Below are 19327 nucleotides of genomic sequence, written 5' to 3' on the forward strand. Positions count from 1 at the left end.
TGATATTGAATCTATATGTTTCACAGTTGAATATTGATATGATATATTTTGGAATTATCCTTATTTTGCTAATGTCTGATTTATGTAAAGGTCTGTATTTTGTAGAACAGAACAGTGATATGACCTTGTCAGAAAAACATCATTTTTTACTGTGTGGCTGAGAGCTCAGGATCCCTCATTATATAGCTTTTACTTTGTGGTCTGCTTTTGGTTTACTACAGTGGAACAGTCTGGTGGTTCCTCAAAAGCTATCCCCTATGACCCTGCCATACCACTCCTGGACTCTACCTAGAACATCACAAGCCCGTCAAGACATTTGAACATACATGTTCATTGCTGCGCTATTCACAGTAGCCTTGTTATGAAAACAGCCCAGATGAGTAGATGAGTGGACCAAAAAAAAATGTGGTATATACAAAATGAAATTTTACACACCCACTAGAAAGTATATATTATGTCATTTTCAGGGAAATGGGTAGACGTATAACAAATCATGTTAAGTGAGATAAGCCAAGCTCAGAGAGACCAGTGATGCATGTGTTCTCTCCTATGTGGAAGCTAGATCTAAAATACACTGGGACAATACATTTTACAGGATTCTAGGCATTCACACAGTGAGACCAAAGGAGGATCCTCTTAGGGGAGGAACAAAAAGATATAATGCCTTTCTTTGTGCTTGTGATCATATAAAATAATATTTATTAAAATGAACTTCAGGGAATGAAAACAAGAGGACTCTTGTTTTCTATTTGTCTTGTTTGTTCATCTAGCTGTCTTTTGGGGGGCAAGGGGAGGCACAGAAATGGAAAGTGAACAAATGTAGCAGTGATACTCCCTAGACACTATGTTGAATATGAACTTGTGGCTGTGGATGGGAGGGAAAACTGAGAGAAAGCAAGAAGAGAAAGGGGTGGCATTGTTTAAAAAGAAATGTACTCATTACCTGATTTATGTAAGTGTTTTTTTTCTGTAATATCTTCTTTTTTTCTTTTATTTAATGTGAAAATACTGTACAGAGGGGTTACAATAACATGGGCAAAATAATGAGTACATTTCTTATCAAGCATTGTAGCCTCCTCCTTTGTTTCCCCTTCCCATCCCTTCCCATCCTCCCTCCGCCCCCTACCCAATCCTCCCCCCACACACACACCAAAGTTGTAATTTTCAACATAACGACTTGTAACCCTTGTACATCATCTTTATAATAACAGTAAAAAAGTTAAAAATAAAAAAAATTAGTTTGGCCCATGAGCAAGTGATCATAATTGGTTTCATTTTGTCAGAAATATAGTTTGAGTTGCTGTTTTTAAAAATAGATAAATTTGTTTTGCTGTATTTCTCTTATGAAAAAGAATGAAAAAAGATTGTTAAAGACTAAGTCCTCTTTTTTTTCTTCATGCATTTTTATTGTTATAAGGTAATGTACAGAGGCGTTTATAGTTAGATAAGTCAGATATAGAGTACATTTCTTTTTGAACAATGGACTAAGACCTCTACTGACTGGGCTCTAGCTTTGCATCACTACTGTTTAATTTGTAGCCTCATAGTCTCAATATGGCTGCTGTATCCCCAGATATCTTTATTCAAAGCACAATCACAAAGGGAAAGGATGGCACAAAGAAAACAGTACATTCTACCTGAGTCTGTGTCTATTCATCAGGAAAATTATAGTTTTCCCAGAAGCTTTATCCCCTAGAATTAGGCTTATGTCTTACTGGGAAAACTGCATCGTGGATTACCCTTAACTCAGGAAATCTAAGTACATGTTTAAATGGGTATGTTTTTGCACCACACTAAATTGTGGTTCTGTCAATAGATAAGAAGAGGAACATACCAATTGTTTAGCTTACCAGCAGCACCTGCTGTGTGAGGAAGGGACACAGAACAGCGCCTCATGCCTTGCCCATATTAGTTAAATGAGAAAAAAAAAAAAGGTGTCTACAGAAACAATTGTTGCCTAACATTTTTACAATGAAAAGATACTACTTTCATATTAACTTGAATGCAGATTTTTATTTGAAATCCTAGAGCATCTTACAGTGCCAGAAAGTAAGTGTTTACACACACACACACACACACACACACACACACACACACACACACAAAGTGTGCACACAGGCATATGCAAAATCCACTGGTATTTTTTTTCCATCCCTTCCCTCCCTACCTTCCCCGAGGTTTTTTTTTAAATTGTGATTAAGTGATTATATAATTTCACAGTATTGTGGAATAATGATGCTCATTTAAAGTCACAAGTTCATTCTAACTTTCCTGGAGCAAATTGTCTATCACAGTCTATAACATATAACGGTGTACACATATACACCATACATGTGATCAGCAGCATGGGGATATTTAGTAGTGGTTTGACCAGATGAGTGGAAGTTCTTTGTTTAAGTCCTGTTAATTTTGTTGTATCATCTAACATTTTGGATTTAGCATCCACTTATCAGGGAGACCATGTACCGTTTGTCTCTTTGCTCTTGGCTTACCTCACTCAACATGATTCCTTCTAGCTCCATCCATTTCCCTGCAAATGCCATTATTTTGTCATTTCTAATGGCTGCATAATATTCCATTGTGTATAGATACCACAATTTTTGGATCCATTCATCTGTGGTGGGGCATCTGGGTTGTTTCCATATCCTAGCTATTGTGAACAGTGCTGCAATAAACATGGAGGTGCACGTGTCCTTGTATATTGGTTCCTGTTGTTCAGGGTAGATGCCTAGAAGTGGTATGACTGGGTCGTAAGGGAGGTCAATCTTTAGCTTTCTAAGGACCCTCCAGACTGCTTTCCAAAGTGGTTGTATAGCTGTACATTCCCACCAGTAGTGTAATAGGGTTCCTTTTTCTCCACATCCCCTCCAAAATTTGTCATTGGCTGATTTGTGGATGTGGGACATTCTGACTGGGGTAAGGTGGTATCTCAGGGTTGTCTTTTTTTTTTAATTAGTAAAAGTACTTTATTCTCCTCTTGTATTTGCTCTATACCTTGCTTTACAAAGTTATGAAGTTCACAGCTTTATACCAAAATGTAAGAAGACTAGGCTTATTTGTTTATAAACATTTTTGCAGTCAGGTGGTGTCAGGGTAGTCTTTTTTTTGCATTTCCTTCACCACCAGGGATGATGAACATTTCCTCATGTGTTTCTTTGCCATTTTTATTTCTTCATCTGAGAAGTCCCTCTTTAGTTCCCTTGCCCATTTAGTAATTGGTTTGTTAGGTTTGGGAGGGATTAGTTTCTTGAGTTCCCTGTATAAACTGGATGTTAACTCCTTGTCTGATATATTGCTGGTAAATATTTTTTCCCAATTAGTTGGTTGTCTTTCTAGCTTGGTTGCGATAGATTTAGCTGTGCAGAAGCTTTTTATTTTAAGGTAGTCTCATTTGTCGAGTCTCTCTCCAATTTGTTGTGACCCTGGGACTCTGTTCAGGAAGTTCCTTCCTGTGCCTATTAGTTCAAATGTCTCTCCTACTCTGTCCTGCAGTAGTTTCAGAGATTCAGGTTTAATGTTAAGGTCCTTAATCCATTTTGAGTTGATGTTGGTGCATGATGATAGGCTGGGGTCCACTTTTAGTTTTCTGCATGTGGCTGCCCAAATTTTCCCAGCACCAGTGGTTGAAGAGGCTGTGTTTATTCCATTGTATGTCTTTGGCTCCTTTGTCGAATATCAGCTGGCTGTAGGCCTGTGGATTTATTTCTGGATCTTCTATTCTGTTTCCATTGGTCTTTGGGTCTGTTTCTGTGCCAGTACCATGCTGTCTTTGTTATTATAGCTCTGTAGTAGAGTTTGAAGTTCGTTATGGATATCCCTCCCATGTTGTCTTTATTCCCTAGAATTGTTTTGGCTATTCTAGGTCTTTTGTTGTTCCATATGAATTTTTGGAGTGTTTTCTGTATTTCAGTGATGTACCTCATTGGGATTTTAATAGGAATTGCATTGAATTTGTATATTAATTTTGGCAGTATTACCATCTTCACTATACTATGTCGGCCTATCCAAGAACATGGGAGGTCTTTCCATTTCCTAGTGTCTTCTGCAATTTCTTTCTTTAACTTTTTATAGTTCTCATTAAATAGTTCTTTTACATCTTTGGTTAGGTTAATTCCTAAATATTTTATTTTTTGGGAGGTTATTGTGAATGGGGTTGCTCCCTTTATTTCCCTCTCTTCTTGTACATTGTCAGTGTACAGGAAGGCAACTTATTTTTGTGGGTTTATTTTGTATCCTGCTACTTTGCTGAAGTGATTTATGATTTCTAAGAGTTTGGGGATGGAGTTTTTGGGATCGTGAAGGTATAGTATCATGTCGTCTGCAAAAAGGGATAGTTTAACTTCTTCTTTCCCTATGCGGATCCCTTTAATGTCTTTTTCTTGCCTTATTGCCCTGGCTAAGGGATCCAGGACTATATTGAAAAGGAGTGGAGACAGTGGGCATCCTTGCCTTGTTCCTGATTTTAGGAGAATTGGTTGTAGCTTTTCCCCATTAAGTATAATATTGGCTATTGGTCTGTCATAAATGGCTTTTATTGTTTTTAGAAATGTTCCTTCCATTCCTATTTTCTCCAGAGCTTTTAGCATGAATGAATGTTGAATTTTATCAAAGGCCTTTTCTGCATCTGTGGTGATAATCATGTGATTCTTGACCTTGGTTCTGTTGATGTGTTGGATTACATTTATTGACTTACGTATGTTAAACCATCCCTGCATCTCTGGGATGAAGCCTACCTGGTCGTAGTGTATGATTTTTTTTATGTGTTTCTGTATTCTGTTAGCTAGAATCTTGTTAAGGATCTTTGCATCTGAATCCACTGGTATTTTATGGGGACACACTCTTGGCTTCTTGTTCTAGCCTGTTCCTGGGGTACACTCTTCACTGTGAGTGGGGTTTCAGGTTCTGCTCGTCGTCAGTCTGCCTTTTAACTGCCATAGTATTTTTTTTTTCTGGACGTGGGACCTGAACTGTGGGCCTGGGCACTGTCCCTCAGCTCTTCAGCTCAAGGCTAGCGCTCTACCACTTGAGCCACAGCGCCACTTCCAGCTTTTTCTGCTTATGTGGTGCTGAGGAATTGAACCCAGGGCCTCATGCATGCAAGGCAAGCACTCTGCCACTGAGCCACCTTCCCAGCCCTGCCATAGTATTTTTTTTTTGGGGGTCTGGTCATGGGGCCTGAACTCTGGGCCTGGGCGCTGTCCCTCAGCTCTTCAGCTCAAGGCTAGTGCTCTACCACTTGAGCCATAGCGCCACTTCCAGCTTTTTTCTTTTTGCTTATGTGGTGCTGAGGAATCAAACCCAGGGCCTCAGGCTGCAAGGCAAGCACTCTACCACTGAGCCACCTTCCCAGACCCCCTGCCATAGTATTTTTAAAAGGTACATATGGCTGGGTGCCAGTGGCTCAGGCCTATAATCCTACCTTCTCAGGAGGCTAAGATCTGAGGATTAAGGTTCAGAGTCAGCCTGGGCAGGAAGGTCTGTGAGATTTAGCTCCAATTATCCACTAACAAACTGGAAGAGGACCTGTAGCTGAAGTAGAGTGTCAGCCTTGAGTAAAAAAACTGAAGGGCAGTACTGAGGTCCTGCAAGTTCCAATATTGCAACCCCCCACCCCCAAAATTAAGGACATATAAAGAATGTTGGAGCCCATTTCTGCCAAAACAGAAACCCATAAACTGGCTGCTTACAACAGAAATATCTTCTTCACAGTTCTGGAGGTTGTACATCTGGGCTCAGGCACTAACTTGGCTGGGCCTCTCTGGCTGCACACTGACAGCTTTCCTCACCCCTTTTCTTCTTTTTTAATAAGAGCACTGATGCCATTAATAAGAACTCCATTCTCATAACCTAATCAGCAGCCCAAGGCCTAGTCTCATAACATATCATGATTTCCACATATGAATTTGGGAGACACAACATTCACCTTAGAGTAGAAGAGTACACTATTATACCATTAGACTATACAGATTTCCCAAGGCTGATTACTGCTAAACTTACGGAGATACTGCACAGAAAACAGGTGCAACTATTTTGGAGACTCTGCTATAGTAACTACTTGTAGAAGTATACCTTACAGATACATTTTATACCAATGTGCAAAGATAAACAGGGAGGCTCATGTTATTTTCTTTCCTTTTTATTTTTGACATAATGTGCATGTAAAACAATTCATTTGTGGTGTATGACTATAATGTCAATACTTGGGAGGCTGAGGCAGACAAATTAAGAGTTTGAAGCTACCCTGGTCTATATAAGGAGATCCTTCCTTCCTTCCTCCAAAACAGATAAAACAACTTAAGTGTTCATGAATTATACTCTCTCTATATATACAGATTATACTCTATTCATTTAGCAGAATTACTTGTGGAAAACAGAAAAAGGTTATATTCTATTCATTTAGCAGAATTACTTGTGGAAAATAGAAAAAGGTTCACCAATGTGAAGTTTCACAAAGATGCTCCATATTTTGTTATGGATAAATTTGTGTTTGTATCTACTGAACATGTCTAAAACTTGACATAGATTACCTCTAAATTTTATGCTTTTTACTTTTATATAATTTTATATTCTGTTCTTTAGAATCATTTTCAACTTAAATGTTTTTATAACATGTATTGAATAGTAAGTCACAATATTAGCTTGCAGTTACTCAGTGAATGAGTTTATCTTATACAAATATCCTTTAGTCACAGGATATGTGAGAAGAAACAAGATGAACTGGAATAATTAATTTTTTTATGACAAGATTATGTTAAATATAATTTAGCACATTATGAATCACAGAAGAAGAGAAAAGTTAGCTGTGTTTGAAATATGAGATTACTTCTTTTTTAAATATATGTTTTTATTGTAAAGATATTGTACAGAGGGGTGACAGTTATATGAATAAGGTAATGAGTACATTGTTGCCCCTTCCTTTGTTTTTCCCCTACCATCCCTTTCCTCCCCATGAGATTACTTCTTAATATTGCATTTCAATGAGAGGTTATAAATACATTGTTTCAAATTTATATGAAGATACAAGTGACCCAGAGGGTTTTGCCTCAATTCAGAAGCAACTCAGAGAAAGAGAAATTCTCTGTCCTGGAAAAACTTGTGATTATCTGTGTTATATGTAAAGACAGGAAGACAGAATTTGATTTTACATGAAAAATAAAAGTGCCCCAGGAAGAGAAAGCGTAAGAATGAAGAGCATCAGCCAAATCGTAAGAAAATTGTTACATGATATTTTACAAGGTAAATGTCTTACATGGTGAATAGCCCCAATATGAAACTATTTCTCTTACTAGAGTATTCATTTAGTGGTTGTTCTTGCTATTCAGAAACTGAGCCTTTGGAAACCTGCGTCTGCGCTTTGCTCCAAGGAAAGAGGGGTCATGACTAATAGGAAGGCTGTAGCCAAGGTACATCTTAAAGGCTATTCCTAGCTGCACCTGAGAGAATGATCCAAGTTCCAAATGGACATACTTCTTTGTTTAGTAACCGAAAAATGACACCCTGTGGATGTCTTGTCCAGTGTTACCACCAAATGGTTTTCACCAAATTTCATCACAAAATAAGGGTTTTGACAACTTGCTGTTTTGTGAGCGTTATTCCTCAGTTTCTCACACCTGTACGTAGGTCACCTGGCAAACATTCTAAGGGTGGATGTGTTTACAGCTGTGAAGCTGGAATACGTGATGTGAGGGCAGCGGCTATAGAAGGGCCAAAGCCTCTCAAAGGCATGTTAGTTTTCTCTCAACTCTTTTGCCTGAGCAGGATGTTGAGAGAGGATATGGAATGAGAAATTAAATTTCAATTTTATCCCTAGATGTTGGAAGTTAGGTGAAATTCCATCACCCTGGAATAGGTCTAAGCAAGCACTTTGTTACCCTTTATCCTTTAGTGGAAGTGATGAACAGGTGTTTTTCAGAAGATCACTCAGTATATTTAGCTTCTGAAATTTGAGTAACTCAAGATCTGATTGGCTGTTCTTGCCACATGATAATCAGATTCACAGGCACCACTCCGGCTTTTGCCTGGGGTTCTCAGGAGGGGAGAGCTGGGAGAGGATTTGCTGCTGAGGATTATTTGATAGCTCGAAGGTAAGGCCAGTTTATATCTTTTTCTGTAATGTTCTCTGGAGAGAATATTCCACAACTGCTCTTGAAGTTGTTTTCAAAGTTCTGGGTCTTATCTGAGGAAAGTGGTTATGAAATCCTGCTTGGAAAGGCTTTAGTAAACCCCATTGCCCTATGAAGGCCCAGATACTCCAAGAGTGTGTGACTCAAGCCTGTACTAATCAATTCTTGACCAAATTGGGCAGTCTTGTTCCTCTAGAATTTTAGATTTCATTTCTCCTTTAATTTTTTTCCTTAATTGCGTTAGTATGAAAAAGGATCAATGTGTAATGTTCCTATATTTATCCTGTTCTATTAGGCTTCATTCGCCTCAGAGTGGCAGTTTCGCCAGCTTAACAAAACCATCCACCCCAGGGTATTGGTTTACACACCAAGCGTCTTTGGTCACAGGCACAGCTGCTCTGAGCTGTCATCCTGCTTGCTGGCATTGAATTGAAGAGGCCTTGAGTCTTTCCTCAGTTCCTCAATTAGAAACATAGGCCAAAGACCCACAGTCTTACATGTATTTCAACTAATGCTTTAAAACTTTATTGTCTTTCAGAGTTGAATGAGAGCTACAGAAACAAAAGAAAAATAATCCATAAATGCCAATGTTTTCCGGGAGAAAATAACTCCATTGCCTTGAGGTTTCTATTTTTCTTCTAAATCCTATCAACTAATTTCTTGTGTTATGGTTCAAATTGGAGGCCTAATATACACTGTATAATACTCTAGATGAGGATAGAAAACTAAGGTCTCTTAGAACTTCAGTGCTATATAAAACATTCTACTCCTGAAAGCCAACCTGACTTTTCCTTTACTAGAAGTTTGGCTTGAAAGTATTTATTATCCAGGTGTTTGGAAATCTACGTTCTCTGTTTATTGAGCTCAAAGCCTAACTCTTTTATCAACTTCCTTTTATAATTTTGACTAAATTGATCTTGTAGAAATAGTCAATATGTTACTGTGGGAATAAAGGAGAGAGATTTGAAACTTTGTTGTATAGGCTTCTACTTGACATGCCTTCTCTACCCTTAGCCTGTGAAAATGGGCTAATATAGACTTGATTGGTTTGAAATTCTATTTTATGGTATTCTTTTTTTCTATTTTATGGTATTCTAATTTCTGTCCTGAGGTTATATTCTAATCTATTTTTCTTTGTACTGAATATGAAAAGTTTGTAGGTACAACTACTACTCGGGAAAATGGCAGATGACGAAGAATACGAGGAGGTAGTGGAGGTAAGATCAAAAACAGAAACAAAAAACTTTGATGGCACCAGTATTTATGGAGTGACAAGGACAAATAGCTGAATCAATCATTAGAAAAAATACAGCATCTGTTCTAACTCCACAAAGAGTCATCATTTAAGTCTAAGAAAGGAATATTTTATGTTCAGTTTCACTATAATTATGTGGGATTTAAAATCAAATTAAGATACCATTTTTGTCTTTCTTTAAAGTTGCACAGAAAAGTTTCAGAAAGACAGAGGGTTTTTTTTTTGTCTTATGAAACTTCTTTCTTTCCCATCTAATCCCAATGATCAAAGAGAGAGAGGCAATGGGAGCAAATTGTGCAAGCTGAGCTGTTTGTAGGAGTTCACAGCAAGGAAAGGGCTTTCCTCGGCTATGCATCCACTGGTTGAATATGTATAGGGCTATGTGGGTTAATGTAGTCTGATTCATCCTGTATATGAGATTTTGCATGTGTTTATGGGGATATAACATACCCACAAATACATGAACATAACTTTCAGTCAAAGCCACCTTCTTTCTAACTGCTAGATAAAGTGACCATAGTGAAAGTCTTGAAAATTTTCTTTCAGATAATTGGTGGAAATCTGACATATTTTACTAAGTTGTTAGTTTATCATCTTGCTATTTTAAGTCATTTGTTTGAAAATATTATGGCTTTTCTCCATCAGCTCTTTAACTTCACATTCTAGAAATCTAAAGGCTTGGGGCTTTATCCATATTAAAACATTGCCATGAATGGAAAGAATGTGAATATTTCCAATTAGTGATCTAATAATATGATCATTTTGAAATTAAGTATAAGAGCTACCCAAGCAGAACTCCAGATAAAAGAACCAAATTTTGTCTATAATTGATTAACACAATTTTATTTTATCTTGGAGATATTCTTGTTAGGTAGCCCAAATTGTCTTCAAACTCAATCTTCCTTCCTAGCTTCCTCAAGTACAAGGATTATAGGCCTGTATCAGCACCCCTAGTTTAAAATTACCTTTATTACCTGAAGCATATTAAAAAAAGAAGCCCAGAGTGGATCTCAAACAGTATAGTATTCAACCCAGTGTAGTGTTCGACCTCTCTGGCTGAAAGGCCAGTGAGAACACCCTGCATGGTCAGTATATATTATCACTAGTGCATTTTATATGTGTCTCTAAGAGTCAGCATTATCACTTTCAAACACTAACACATTAATATAAATTCTATTTACAGACTAAATTGTCTACCCTATCATAATAATATCAGGAAGTCTTTTTAAACATCAAGTTAAACATCTCTTGTCTTTCTTAACATAACGATATGTTCATTTGTCACTGGAAATTGTCCTTCATGGTAGATGTGATTGAACTAGTCACAAAAAAAGGAAGGGACTATTTTTAGGCATCCCATCCCTGCATTTTGTTCCCATTCTGCTTCTGGGTAATACATGCCCTTCCAGAGAATGTTGAACTGTGCTCTCTTTAGTCTCAGAAAATATGGTGAAAATGGGATGGTAGAAGCCTTAGAAAATTGATTGGGGAAGAGTTTGAAAAACAGAGGAACCAGTTTTTTTCTCAACGTGTATCTCCTAGAAATCTTGGACAACTGAAAACAATTTTACTGCCATTCTATATTCAAACTAAGAGGAAGAAGCAAGGAGGTACTGTCTAATCAGCAGAACTAAAAAGAACATAAATTCGGCATATGAATTAATGTCAACCATTCAGATAATGTTACCTTTTCTGTGAGCTAATTTCTGATATATGTGTATATGTGTGTGTCTGTGTGTATATATATATATATATACATATATATATACATATATATACATATATATACACACACACATATATATGTATATATATATATACATATATATATGTATATATATATATATACACACACACACATATACACATATATCAGAAATAAGAGAAATATATGTCAGAAATAAGAGAAAGGAAGCATAAAATATATAAATATATATGAAAGCCAATGAATGGCAACCTTTGATAGTTCAGAAAGAGCTATCTTTTACTTGGATGCTGAGCAAACTAAAAATAGTTGGGAATCGGGGCTGGGAAGGTGGCTCAATGGTAGAGTGCTTGTCTCGTATGCATGAGGCCTTGGGTTTGATTCCTCAGCACCACATAAGCAGAAAAAGCTGGAAATGGCGCTATAGCTTAAGTGCTAGAGTGCTAGCCTTGATCTGAAGAGCTGAGGCTCAGCCCAGAATTTGGGCCCCATGACCACCACCACCACCACCAACAACAACGAGTTGGGAATCATTCATTTTAGTTTGATATTCTCAGTCACTTGTGTTTTCTGTGACCACAGCAACATTTCTGTGTGTCAGCAGCCTTGAGCAATATTCCTCAGAGTATCCAAGTGATGTTTATTGTGTGCTGACGCTACAAGTGCCAGAAGTGTCTCTCTGTGCTGTAAGCGTATACTTCTGTTACAGATATGAAGGGGAAAAAAGAACAGATTTCAAACTTAAAAAACAACACAAGGGCAGCTGGTCATGCCTGTAATCCTAGCTATTGTAGAAGCTAAGATCTGAGGATCACAGTTTGAAACCAGCCTAAGCAAACAAATCCAAGAGACTCTTATCTCCAATTAGCCGCCAAAGTCAGAACTGGAAGCAAGCCATGAGTGCAAAAGCCAATCAAGAGCATGAAGCCCTGACTTCGAGCTTTAGTACCAGCACTCACATATACAAAGGCAAAGAAAACTCATTAAGAAAGTCACTGCAGGTGAAAGCAGCTGTCCTGCTGGCCATGGTTAAATACTTGGAGCATTTACCCAACGAAAAGCAAAAGAAAGGAGGCCATTGGAGGAAAATGTGTGTTTGCTGTACATCTGCCAACTTCCTTCTCTCCCCTAGTACATATTTTGGTGTCAGAAATAAGAGAAAGGAAGCATAAAATATGATGCATTTTGACTGAGAAAGTGAGACAAGTATTGCAATTTTTTAGGCCTTGGCTTGAGGACCTTGGCCTAAAGGAGCCTTTCTTTCTGTTTGCCCAGCAGAGCTGGTGAGATTGGGCCAGAATTCCATTGTCATTAGACATCTAAAACAAAATGTCAGCCAGATCCCGTCTGCATCTATTTATTACTAGTGATGTCAAAAGGACAACAAAAGTAGACTCTGTTGTAGATCTTGGCTGCAGGCACCTTGTAGCCATCAGTGGCAAACTGCAACTCAACCTCCCCACAGTTCATGTGGAGAAATCTTTTCATCTCCCTCCCTTCCCTTGGCATTTACAAATTGTCATCATGGTGATCTATTTATGGCCATCCACACTACTGAAAAGTCCCACCATCACTTCAGAAGAAATTCCCATTGCTTAGTGACCCATGGGATCCTGGACTAATTGAGGTGTGGCTGCTTTCGATCTGATCATTTCCATAATACAATTCATTAAAACATTTATTCACCCTGGGAGGTTCTGTTATTGTTTTTTAAGTAAATAGTGGGCCTTATAATTTCTCTCTGATATCACGTCTATCTTGGGTACCATAGAAAAATATTACTTGACCCAGAAAAATAGCTTTCCCAAATAACAAACCAGCCTCAGACACTGCTCATCACTCTTACATCTTTTTGTGCAGTCTGATGTATCCACTTTGGCTTTCTAAGACTAAATGGATTTCCCCAAGTAGGAACAGATGCCTTCACCAACTTCCTTCCCATAGATATTTCCAACCAACTAAGCTAGAAAGCCAGCTGAGTAGTTCAGCTGAGGCAGATAGGAGGGAATCATCTTGCTTGGGTTTTATGATAATGTCTTATGCTCTATTTCTAGTACTACACGGAGGAGACAGTTTATGAAGAGGTGCCAGGAGAGGTAAGGTCAAGCCTACCCTTGCACAGACTTATTCTCATTGAAGCAGGAAGAGGCTTCTCCCTCAGACTTCCAGGGCCATAAAGATGGCTCTCAGGGAGATCACCTACCTTGCTGTGCCCAGAAATGGGTGGTAAAATTCAATCATTACCTGTGTGATGGGTTATTTCATTTTTTAAAAGTTAACTTTCCCAAAATGTCAGGGAATGCTTTATCCTATGGCTTAAGTTTTTAAAATATAATTGTTGCTGATTACGATATCAGTTGTCCTCATCACTCTCTAACTGAGGGATGAAGCTGGATTTGTGATTGATAGAGAGATCAGTTGTTTCATTGTACAGAATTATAACTCAGAGGATGCTATCTCTACACCAAAGGTGGGTCTTCCAAGAACGATCTTTGTCCCCAATGATGCAGTGAAATACTCATTCAGATTTTAGCACATTCTCCTAAATTCTCATAGATATTTCAAGTTGGAATTTTCTTTGCTTTCCAAGGTGAAATACCTCTCATACTTCATTTTCTGCATGGACTTGTTTTCCTTTGAGCATGACAAATAGTAGTATAGCTGGTTAATCCTGAAGCCTGCTCAGAGAGCTTGTGACTGCATAAAAATGAACATCTGGAGATGTTGTAAATTGTAATGGGCAAAAGAAGACCAATTAGAAATGATCTGACCACACTAGGGGGATTGTTACAGAGGCATGATTTCCTTATTCAGCTTTGTTATTTTTTAATGTGTTGCTAGAACTTTTCCTTTGGGGAAGATATTTGCTGTGAAGGAAATGATACTATGAGATGGATTGAAGACCTGGTTGCTCATCTTCTTTTCTTACACATAGTATTTTTAACCTTGGACTGGATTCAAACTGAGTTGATTCCAGTTGTAAGGAATAGTAATTTCCCACATACTACATAGACAGGGCTGTTGTGAGGATAATTACCCCATTATGTTGTCACCATTATTCTTGTCCACCTAAGCATTTATTAGTGTAAAAGATGCTCCAATTCACATCGGCTGACTAAGCCAAGAAAATGGTCATCACTTCCTATTGGTGTGATTTGTTATTTTAGATTTCATTCTTTGTATCAGACTATAGAGAATGCCTAACTACCTGCAGAAAATGCAATGGATTTTTTTCTTATTCACTTAAAAGTTAATTTTGAGGCTGGGAATGTGTGGCTTAGTGGTAGAGTGCTTGCGTAGCATGCATGAAGCCCTGGGTTCGATTCCTTAGTACCACATAAAGCGAAAAAGCCAGTGGCGCTGTGGCTCAAGTGGTAGAATGCTAGCCTGGAGCAAAAGAAGCTCAGAGACAATGCCCAGGTCCTGAGTTCAAGCCCCAGCACTGGAAAAAAAAGAGTTAATATTGAAGTCCAGATTTTGACCTTCTTTGGCTTTACAATTTGTTCCCCAATCTCATTTACTTTTGTTTTACAAGGTTTTCAAATGTTCAAGAATAGTTTACTTCTGATTTTTATATTGCCTTGAAATCCTTGAGTATTTTTATGTAAATGAAATGGGCAGGCAAGTCATGATTGGCATTCAGATTCAGGTAATGTAATGTGCCTTCACCTGGATGTAGTGTATTTTAGACATGGAGAAAAACAATACCAGGAATGTAAATCTGACTTGCAGGTAGAGTAATAGTATACCAAGATCATGGTGAACAGTCATTACTTTCATAACATTGTTGAACTGCATGTCAAAATTTCAGACAATAACAGAAGTCTATGAAACTACAACCACAAGGACAATATCTGACTATGACCAATCAGAAACTTCCAAACCAGCACTACCACCGCCGGAACCGGCAAAGCCAACGGAGAGGAAGAAAATCATCCGGAAGAAAGTGGATTCTTCAAAGTTCATGACTCCTTACATTCAACATAGTCAGAAAATGCAGGATCTTTTTAGCTCAGTAAGTTTCACACATCTACTGAACTGGGTTCTATTATTGAAAAGTTAGCGATCTTGACTGACTCTGTTTTAGATGCTAACTGGTTGGGTTTTTTTTTTTTTTTTGTATGAAACAAACTCTTCTTTTGCTGATACTTAAACTCTTATGACTCATGAATTTTCATTTCATATACTTCATTTGTACCATCATACACCAAGGAAAACATAGACCCTGTTCCTGTGGAGTAAGCAGAATAAGCACAAGGCCAACACTAAAACACTGCTGGTATTCCATCAAGATTAGCCAGTCTAGATGAACAAAATCACAAATGTGGATTTAATTGGGGGTAGTTTAGAGTTCAAATATGTTATTTCACTTGTATGTCTGAATGGGATTGCCCTTTAAAATGGTAAGTAGTAGTATCTGAGAAAGTCTTAAAGGATTATATAGTAAAGAGAAGCTTGTAGTTTAGAAAACTCAAGGTAAGACTAAACTTCTTTGAAACTGAGATCAGAACATTTGACACTACCTGAGAACCATGCTTTTTAGCCATTACTGCACTCTGGAGTGTTCTGCAGGGTTGAAAACTATGGATGCTCAAACCATTCTGTTATTGTAATTTTATTGGCTTATGTCTTAGGCGTGTGTAAAAGGTTTTTGTTTTTTTTTAAGCTGCCCAGATATTTGATGGTCTCTAGTTCTTAAATTCCATGTAGAATGCTATAATTGTACTAATTGACAGAAGTTTTAGACCCATTTCAGTGAATATAATTTTTTAAATTTTTCTTGATTTTTTAAAAAGTTTTTCTTACAAGGTAACTTGATAACATGTCTTCTGGGACTTGAAGACAGGAAATGTAGCTCAGAGAATATTGGATTATGCAGGATCAAAAAGTTAATGTGAAACATATCCTTTCAGTTAAGTATTAACTGCTAGAAATTAGTAAATTTCTGCTTCAGAATAGTAAACAATCTAACACTTAGTTTTCTAACTGAGATGTTCTTGCCTCCTTCATCACTGCACTATTCAGCAAAGATAGAACATTATTTTGTTAATTTATTGCCACAAATCTCATTAATTCAAACACTGTGAACCTAGAATTTTTTTATATTCTAAATAGTGTTGTCAAAGTTCTATAAAAATTTGAAGTCATTAGTCATGAAATCAATAATACAATTTTGGTTGTTGTCTATCCCACTCAAGAATGCTCTTTGAAGCCTTGATAGTAACAAATTATGAACACTATCATTAAGGCAAGAACTTGCTCTGTATACTTAGCAGAAATAATAAAATTCCCTTACAAAATATTCCATAATTCAGTCTTTCTATTAATTCAGCTAGCGTCTCAGCAGCATTTGAGGCTTAGCTGCAACTTCTGAATTGAATATTTTTACATTGTATTAGCAATCAAATCTTTTCAGACTTAACTCATTTTCTATATTTACTTTCTAAAATAATTGTGGCTCGGGCTTTTTATATGTGCATTAAAACAAAAGAAATTGAGATAATCATTTTAGGGCTCTTCCAAGACAGTTTTCTATAACAAATTTCCGCTATCTGCAGGATAGGAAGGGCAATTAACAAATCTATTTTAGTTTTTTGAAAGAATATGGGATAAAATAAAAGCTAGTCATTATTAGAGCTTGGAAAACTTTAAAAAAAAACAGGAAGAGTGTGTTGCCTATAGTTTCTGCTGCTGTCTTTTAAGGCTAATGTCTGATTTTCTTTTTTTAGAATAAATACAAGGAGAACTATGAGAAAGCAAAGGGACAGCCATATGCCAGTACATCCGATACTCCAGAACTTCGCCGAATCAAGAAAGTACAAGATCAGCTCAGTGAGGTGGGCATTCTTAAACAAAGGAGAGAAACACTTCAAAACTGTGCCTTACACCGGAGATTGAAGAACCTAAATATGTGCAGAAGGAATAAGAATTTGAATTACTCTAAGCGAGTCTAGGTATCTAAAGAACATATTGGCCAGAGTATGTTGCTGAAAATAGGAACTCAAAGAGAATTCTAGAAGCTTGGCCTACCAATTCACGTAAGAGGACACTAGGAGATAGAAATTCCTTCTCACTATGGTCCTCCATGCTGGAACACAGTGAGAGCAAAACGTTGCAGGCTGGAAATTCAGAGAAGCAGACAAATGCAGGTGTTCTATGGATCACTGAAGATGAAACTTTACTTTGTGTTGTAGACTTAGAGTGCCTGGGTGAATGTTCTTTGTTTATAAGACATTATTTAATATAGTTCATGCTTTGCATGAACTCTAATTGTGTGTTATTTCTGCAGGTTAAGTATCGAATGGATGGTGATGTTGCTAAAACTATCTGTCACGTGGATGAAAAAGCAAAAGACATTGAACATGCAAAGAAAGTGTCGCAGCAAGTCAGTAAGGTAAGGCCACATGATATATGGCTGGGCTATTCAACAGCATGTGCATTAACTCAGGACATAGATCCTGATCCTTCTTACCAGTCCCCTGGGGAAGTATGAATTGAATGCCCACATACATGATTGAAGTGGCTCATAGGAGCTTCAGGAGGATTGAAGATTCCAAGACATCCTCAAAGAAGCAGTTGTGATTCTGCTCTGGGGGTTTGCTGCACAGGATGCAGTCTCAGTGTTGCTGGAATCTTTTTTTTTTTTTTTTGTCACACTAAGGCTTGAACTCAGGGTCTTGTGCTTGCTAGGCCAGCAGCACTCTACCACTTGAGCCATTCCCTGAGCCCAGCTTGATTTGAATTGAGAAAAATCTTGCTAACTTTCTCACCACAATCCTCTTATCTCTGCTTGCTGAGTAGCAAGGATTAAAGGTGTACACCAATACTTGTGCAGTATTGGGGCTCCACCTTAGGGCTTTATGCTTTTACTTATCTTCTCAAGAATTTGGGAGCCTAAATTTTTTTCCCAATTTTAAATATGAACAGCTAAGTTTAAAATTCTAGAATTCTATGCAATTTAGGAGAAACTTGCTTCCAGCTAAATGGACCAATGATCAATTGTTTGCCCAGTTTGAAAGGAATCTGTGGACAATCAGAATCACAAGCATTTTTTTAATTAAACATTTTCAAGCAAAACTTTACTAATGCAAAGGAAGTGTATTAATATGGTTGATGTATTTCTGGTAACACATCAGCTGCCTTTGCGTGAGAACACCTATATCACTGTTCTCTAAATCTTCATGGACTTGGTGAGCTTGTAAGGCACAGGTCTTCTGCTTTTTCTATCTAGGTTTTATACAAGCAAAACTGGGAAGACACCAAGGATAAGTACCTGCTTCCCCCTGATGCCCCTGAACTTGTCCAAGCCATTAAGAACACAGCCATGTTCAGCAAGGTAAGAGCCTCTGCCCCATGGCTACGTCTAGTTTTCTGTCATTCCACCATTGACAGCAAACAATTGACATTTGATATAGTTCCTGATCTTGTTTGTGAGTGCCTTGGAGAGTTGAGGGAGTATAGGGATGGAGCTTGGCAAAGAAGAGTCCATGCTTCACTTAAAGAGGGTGGTAGAGCTGAGCTACCAGGTAAGAGATTAACAAAGTAGTATTTTGTATTTTTGTGTAGACCTTGTACTACACTATGGGTATTCTTAGCTCTCACTCTTATTAGAACTGTGTGTGTGTGTGTGTGTGTGTGTGTGTGTGTGTGTGTGTGTGTGTGTGTGTGTGTGTGTGTGTGTGAGAGACAGAAACTATGGAAAATTTATCCTTGGCTCCTTATACTTGTGTTAGCACTTGTTGCAAGAGAGCTATGAAGTCACAAGTAAGAGATAAAGGCAAATATAACTGCCCCAGTGATTTTAGGAGAATCAGGTCAATTGGAAAGGTGGGAAAGGGGGAAGTTATCTGTGAATTTCACTTTTGCTCTCACTCTGCCCTACAGTCCCTATGCTCTTGATGAATGAATTGTAAATTAGGTGTAATATGAAGTGTAATCTTATTTTCTCATGGCATTTCACTGTTTTCTGATTTAGAAATTGTACACTGAAGACTGGGAAGCGGACAAAAGTTTGTTTTACCCATATAACGACAGCCCAGAACTGAGGAGAGTTGCTCAGGCACAGAAAGCTCTCAGCGATGTAAGTGAAAGGTCATTGGCATCATGGGAGTGTGAATAATATTTGTCCAGATGTTCATTGCAACACTTGTTTGTAAAAGACTAAGTTGCCATTTTTGTAAAAGAGTACCTTCAGAATAATAATGAATGATATCTTCTTTAACTTACTGTAATTTATGCTTTTTA

General features: G+C 37.7%; 1 protein-coding gene across 16 annotated transcripts in view; it reads left to right on the forward strand.

The window, feature by feature from the left end:
- The first annotated feature begins 8018 nt into the window (after nucleotides 1-8018).
- Neb (nebulin) overlaps nucleotides 8019-19327 on the forward strand; it is a 214272-nt gene continuing 202963 nt past the window's right edge. For all 16 annotated transcript variants that reach the window (XM_070023306.1, XM_070023324.1, XM_070023348.1 and 13 more), the window contains exons 1-9: nucleotides 8019-8084; nucleotides 8662-8746; nucleotides 9277-9340; nucleotides 13138-13179; nucleotides 14895-15098; nucleotides 16813-16920; nucleotides 17373-17477; nucleotides 18315-18419; nucleotides 19059-19163. In XM_070023306.1, the coding sequence (XP_069879407.1) occupies nucleotides 9305-9340; nucleotides 13138-13179; nucleotides 14895-15098; nucleotides 16813-16920; nucleotides 17373-17477; nucleotides 18315-18419; nucleotides 19059-19163 (705 nt within the window). In that variant the 5' untranslated portion in view covers nucleotides 8019-8084; nucleotides 8662-8746; nucleotides 9277-9304. The remainder of the gene's footprint in view (nucleotides 8085-8661; nucleotides 8747-9276; nucleotides 9341-13137; nucleotides 13180-14894; nucleotides 15099-16812; nucleotides 16921-17372; nucleotides 17478-18314; nucleotides 18420-19058; nucleotides 19164-19327) is intronic.

Source organism: Dipodomys merriami, unplaced genomic scaffold (assembly GCF_024711535.1).
Source record: "Dipodomys merriami isolate MVZ:Mamm:240054 unplaced genomic scaffold, mDipMer1.0.p SCAF_1, whole genome shotgun sequence".
Lineage (NCBI taxonomy): Eukaryota > Metazoa > Chordata > Mammalia > Rodentia > Heteromyidae > Dipodomys > Dipodomys merriami.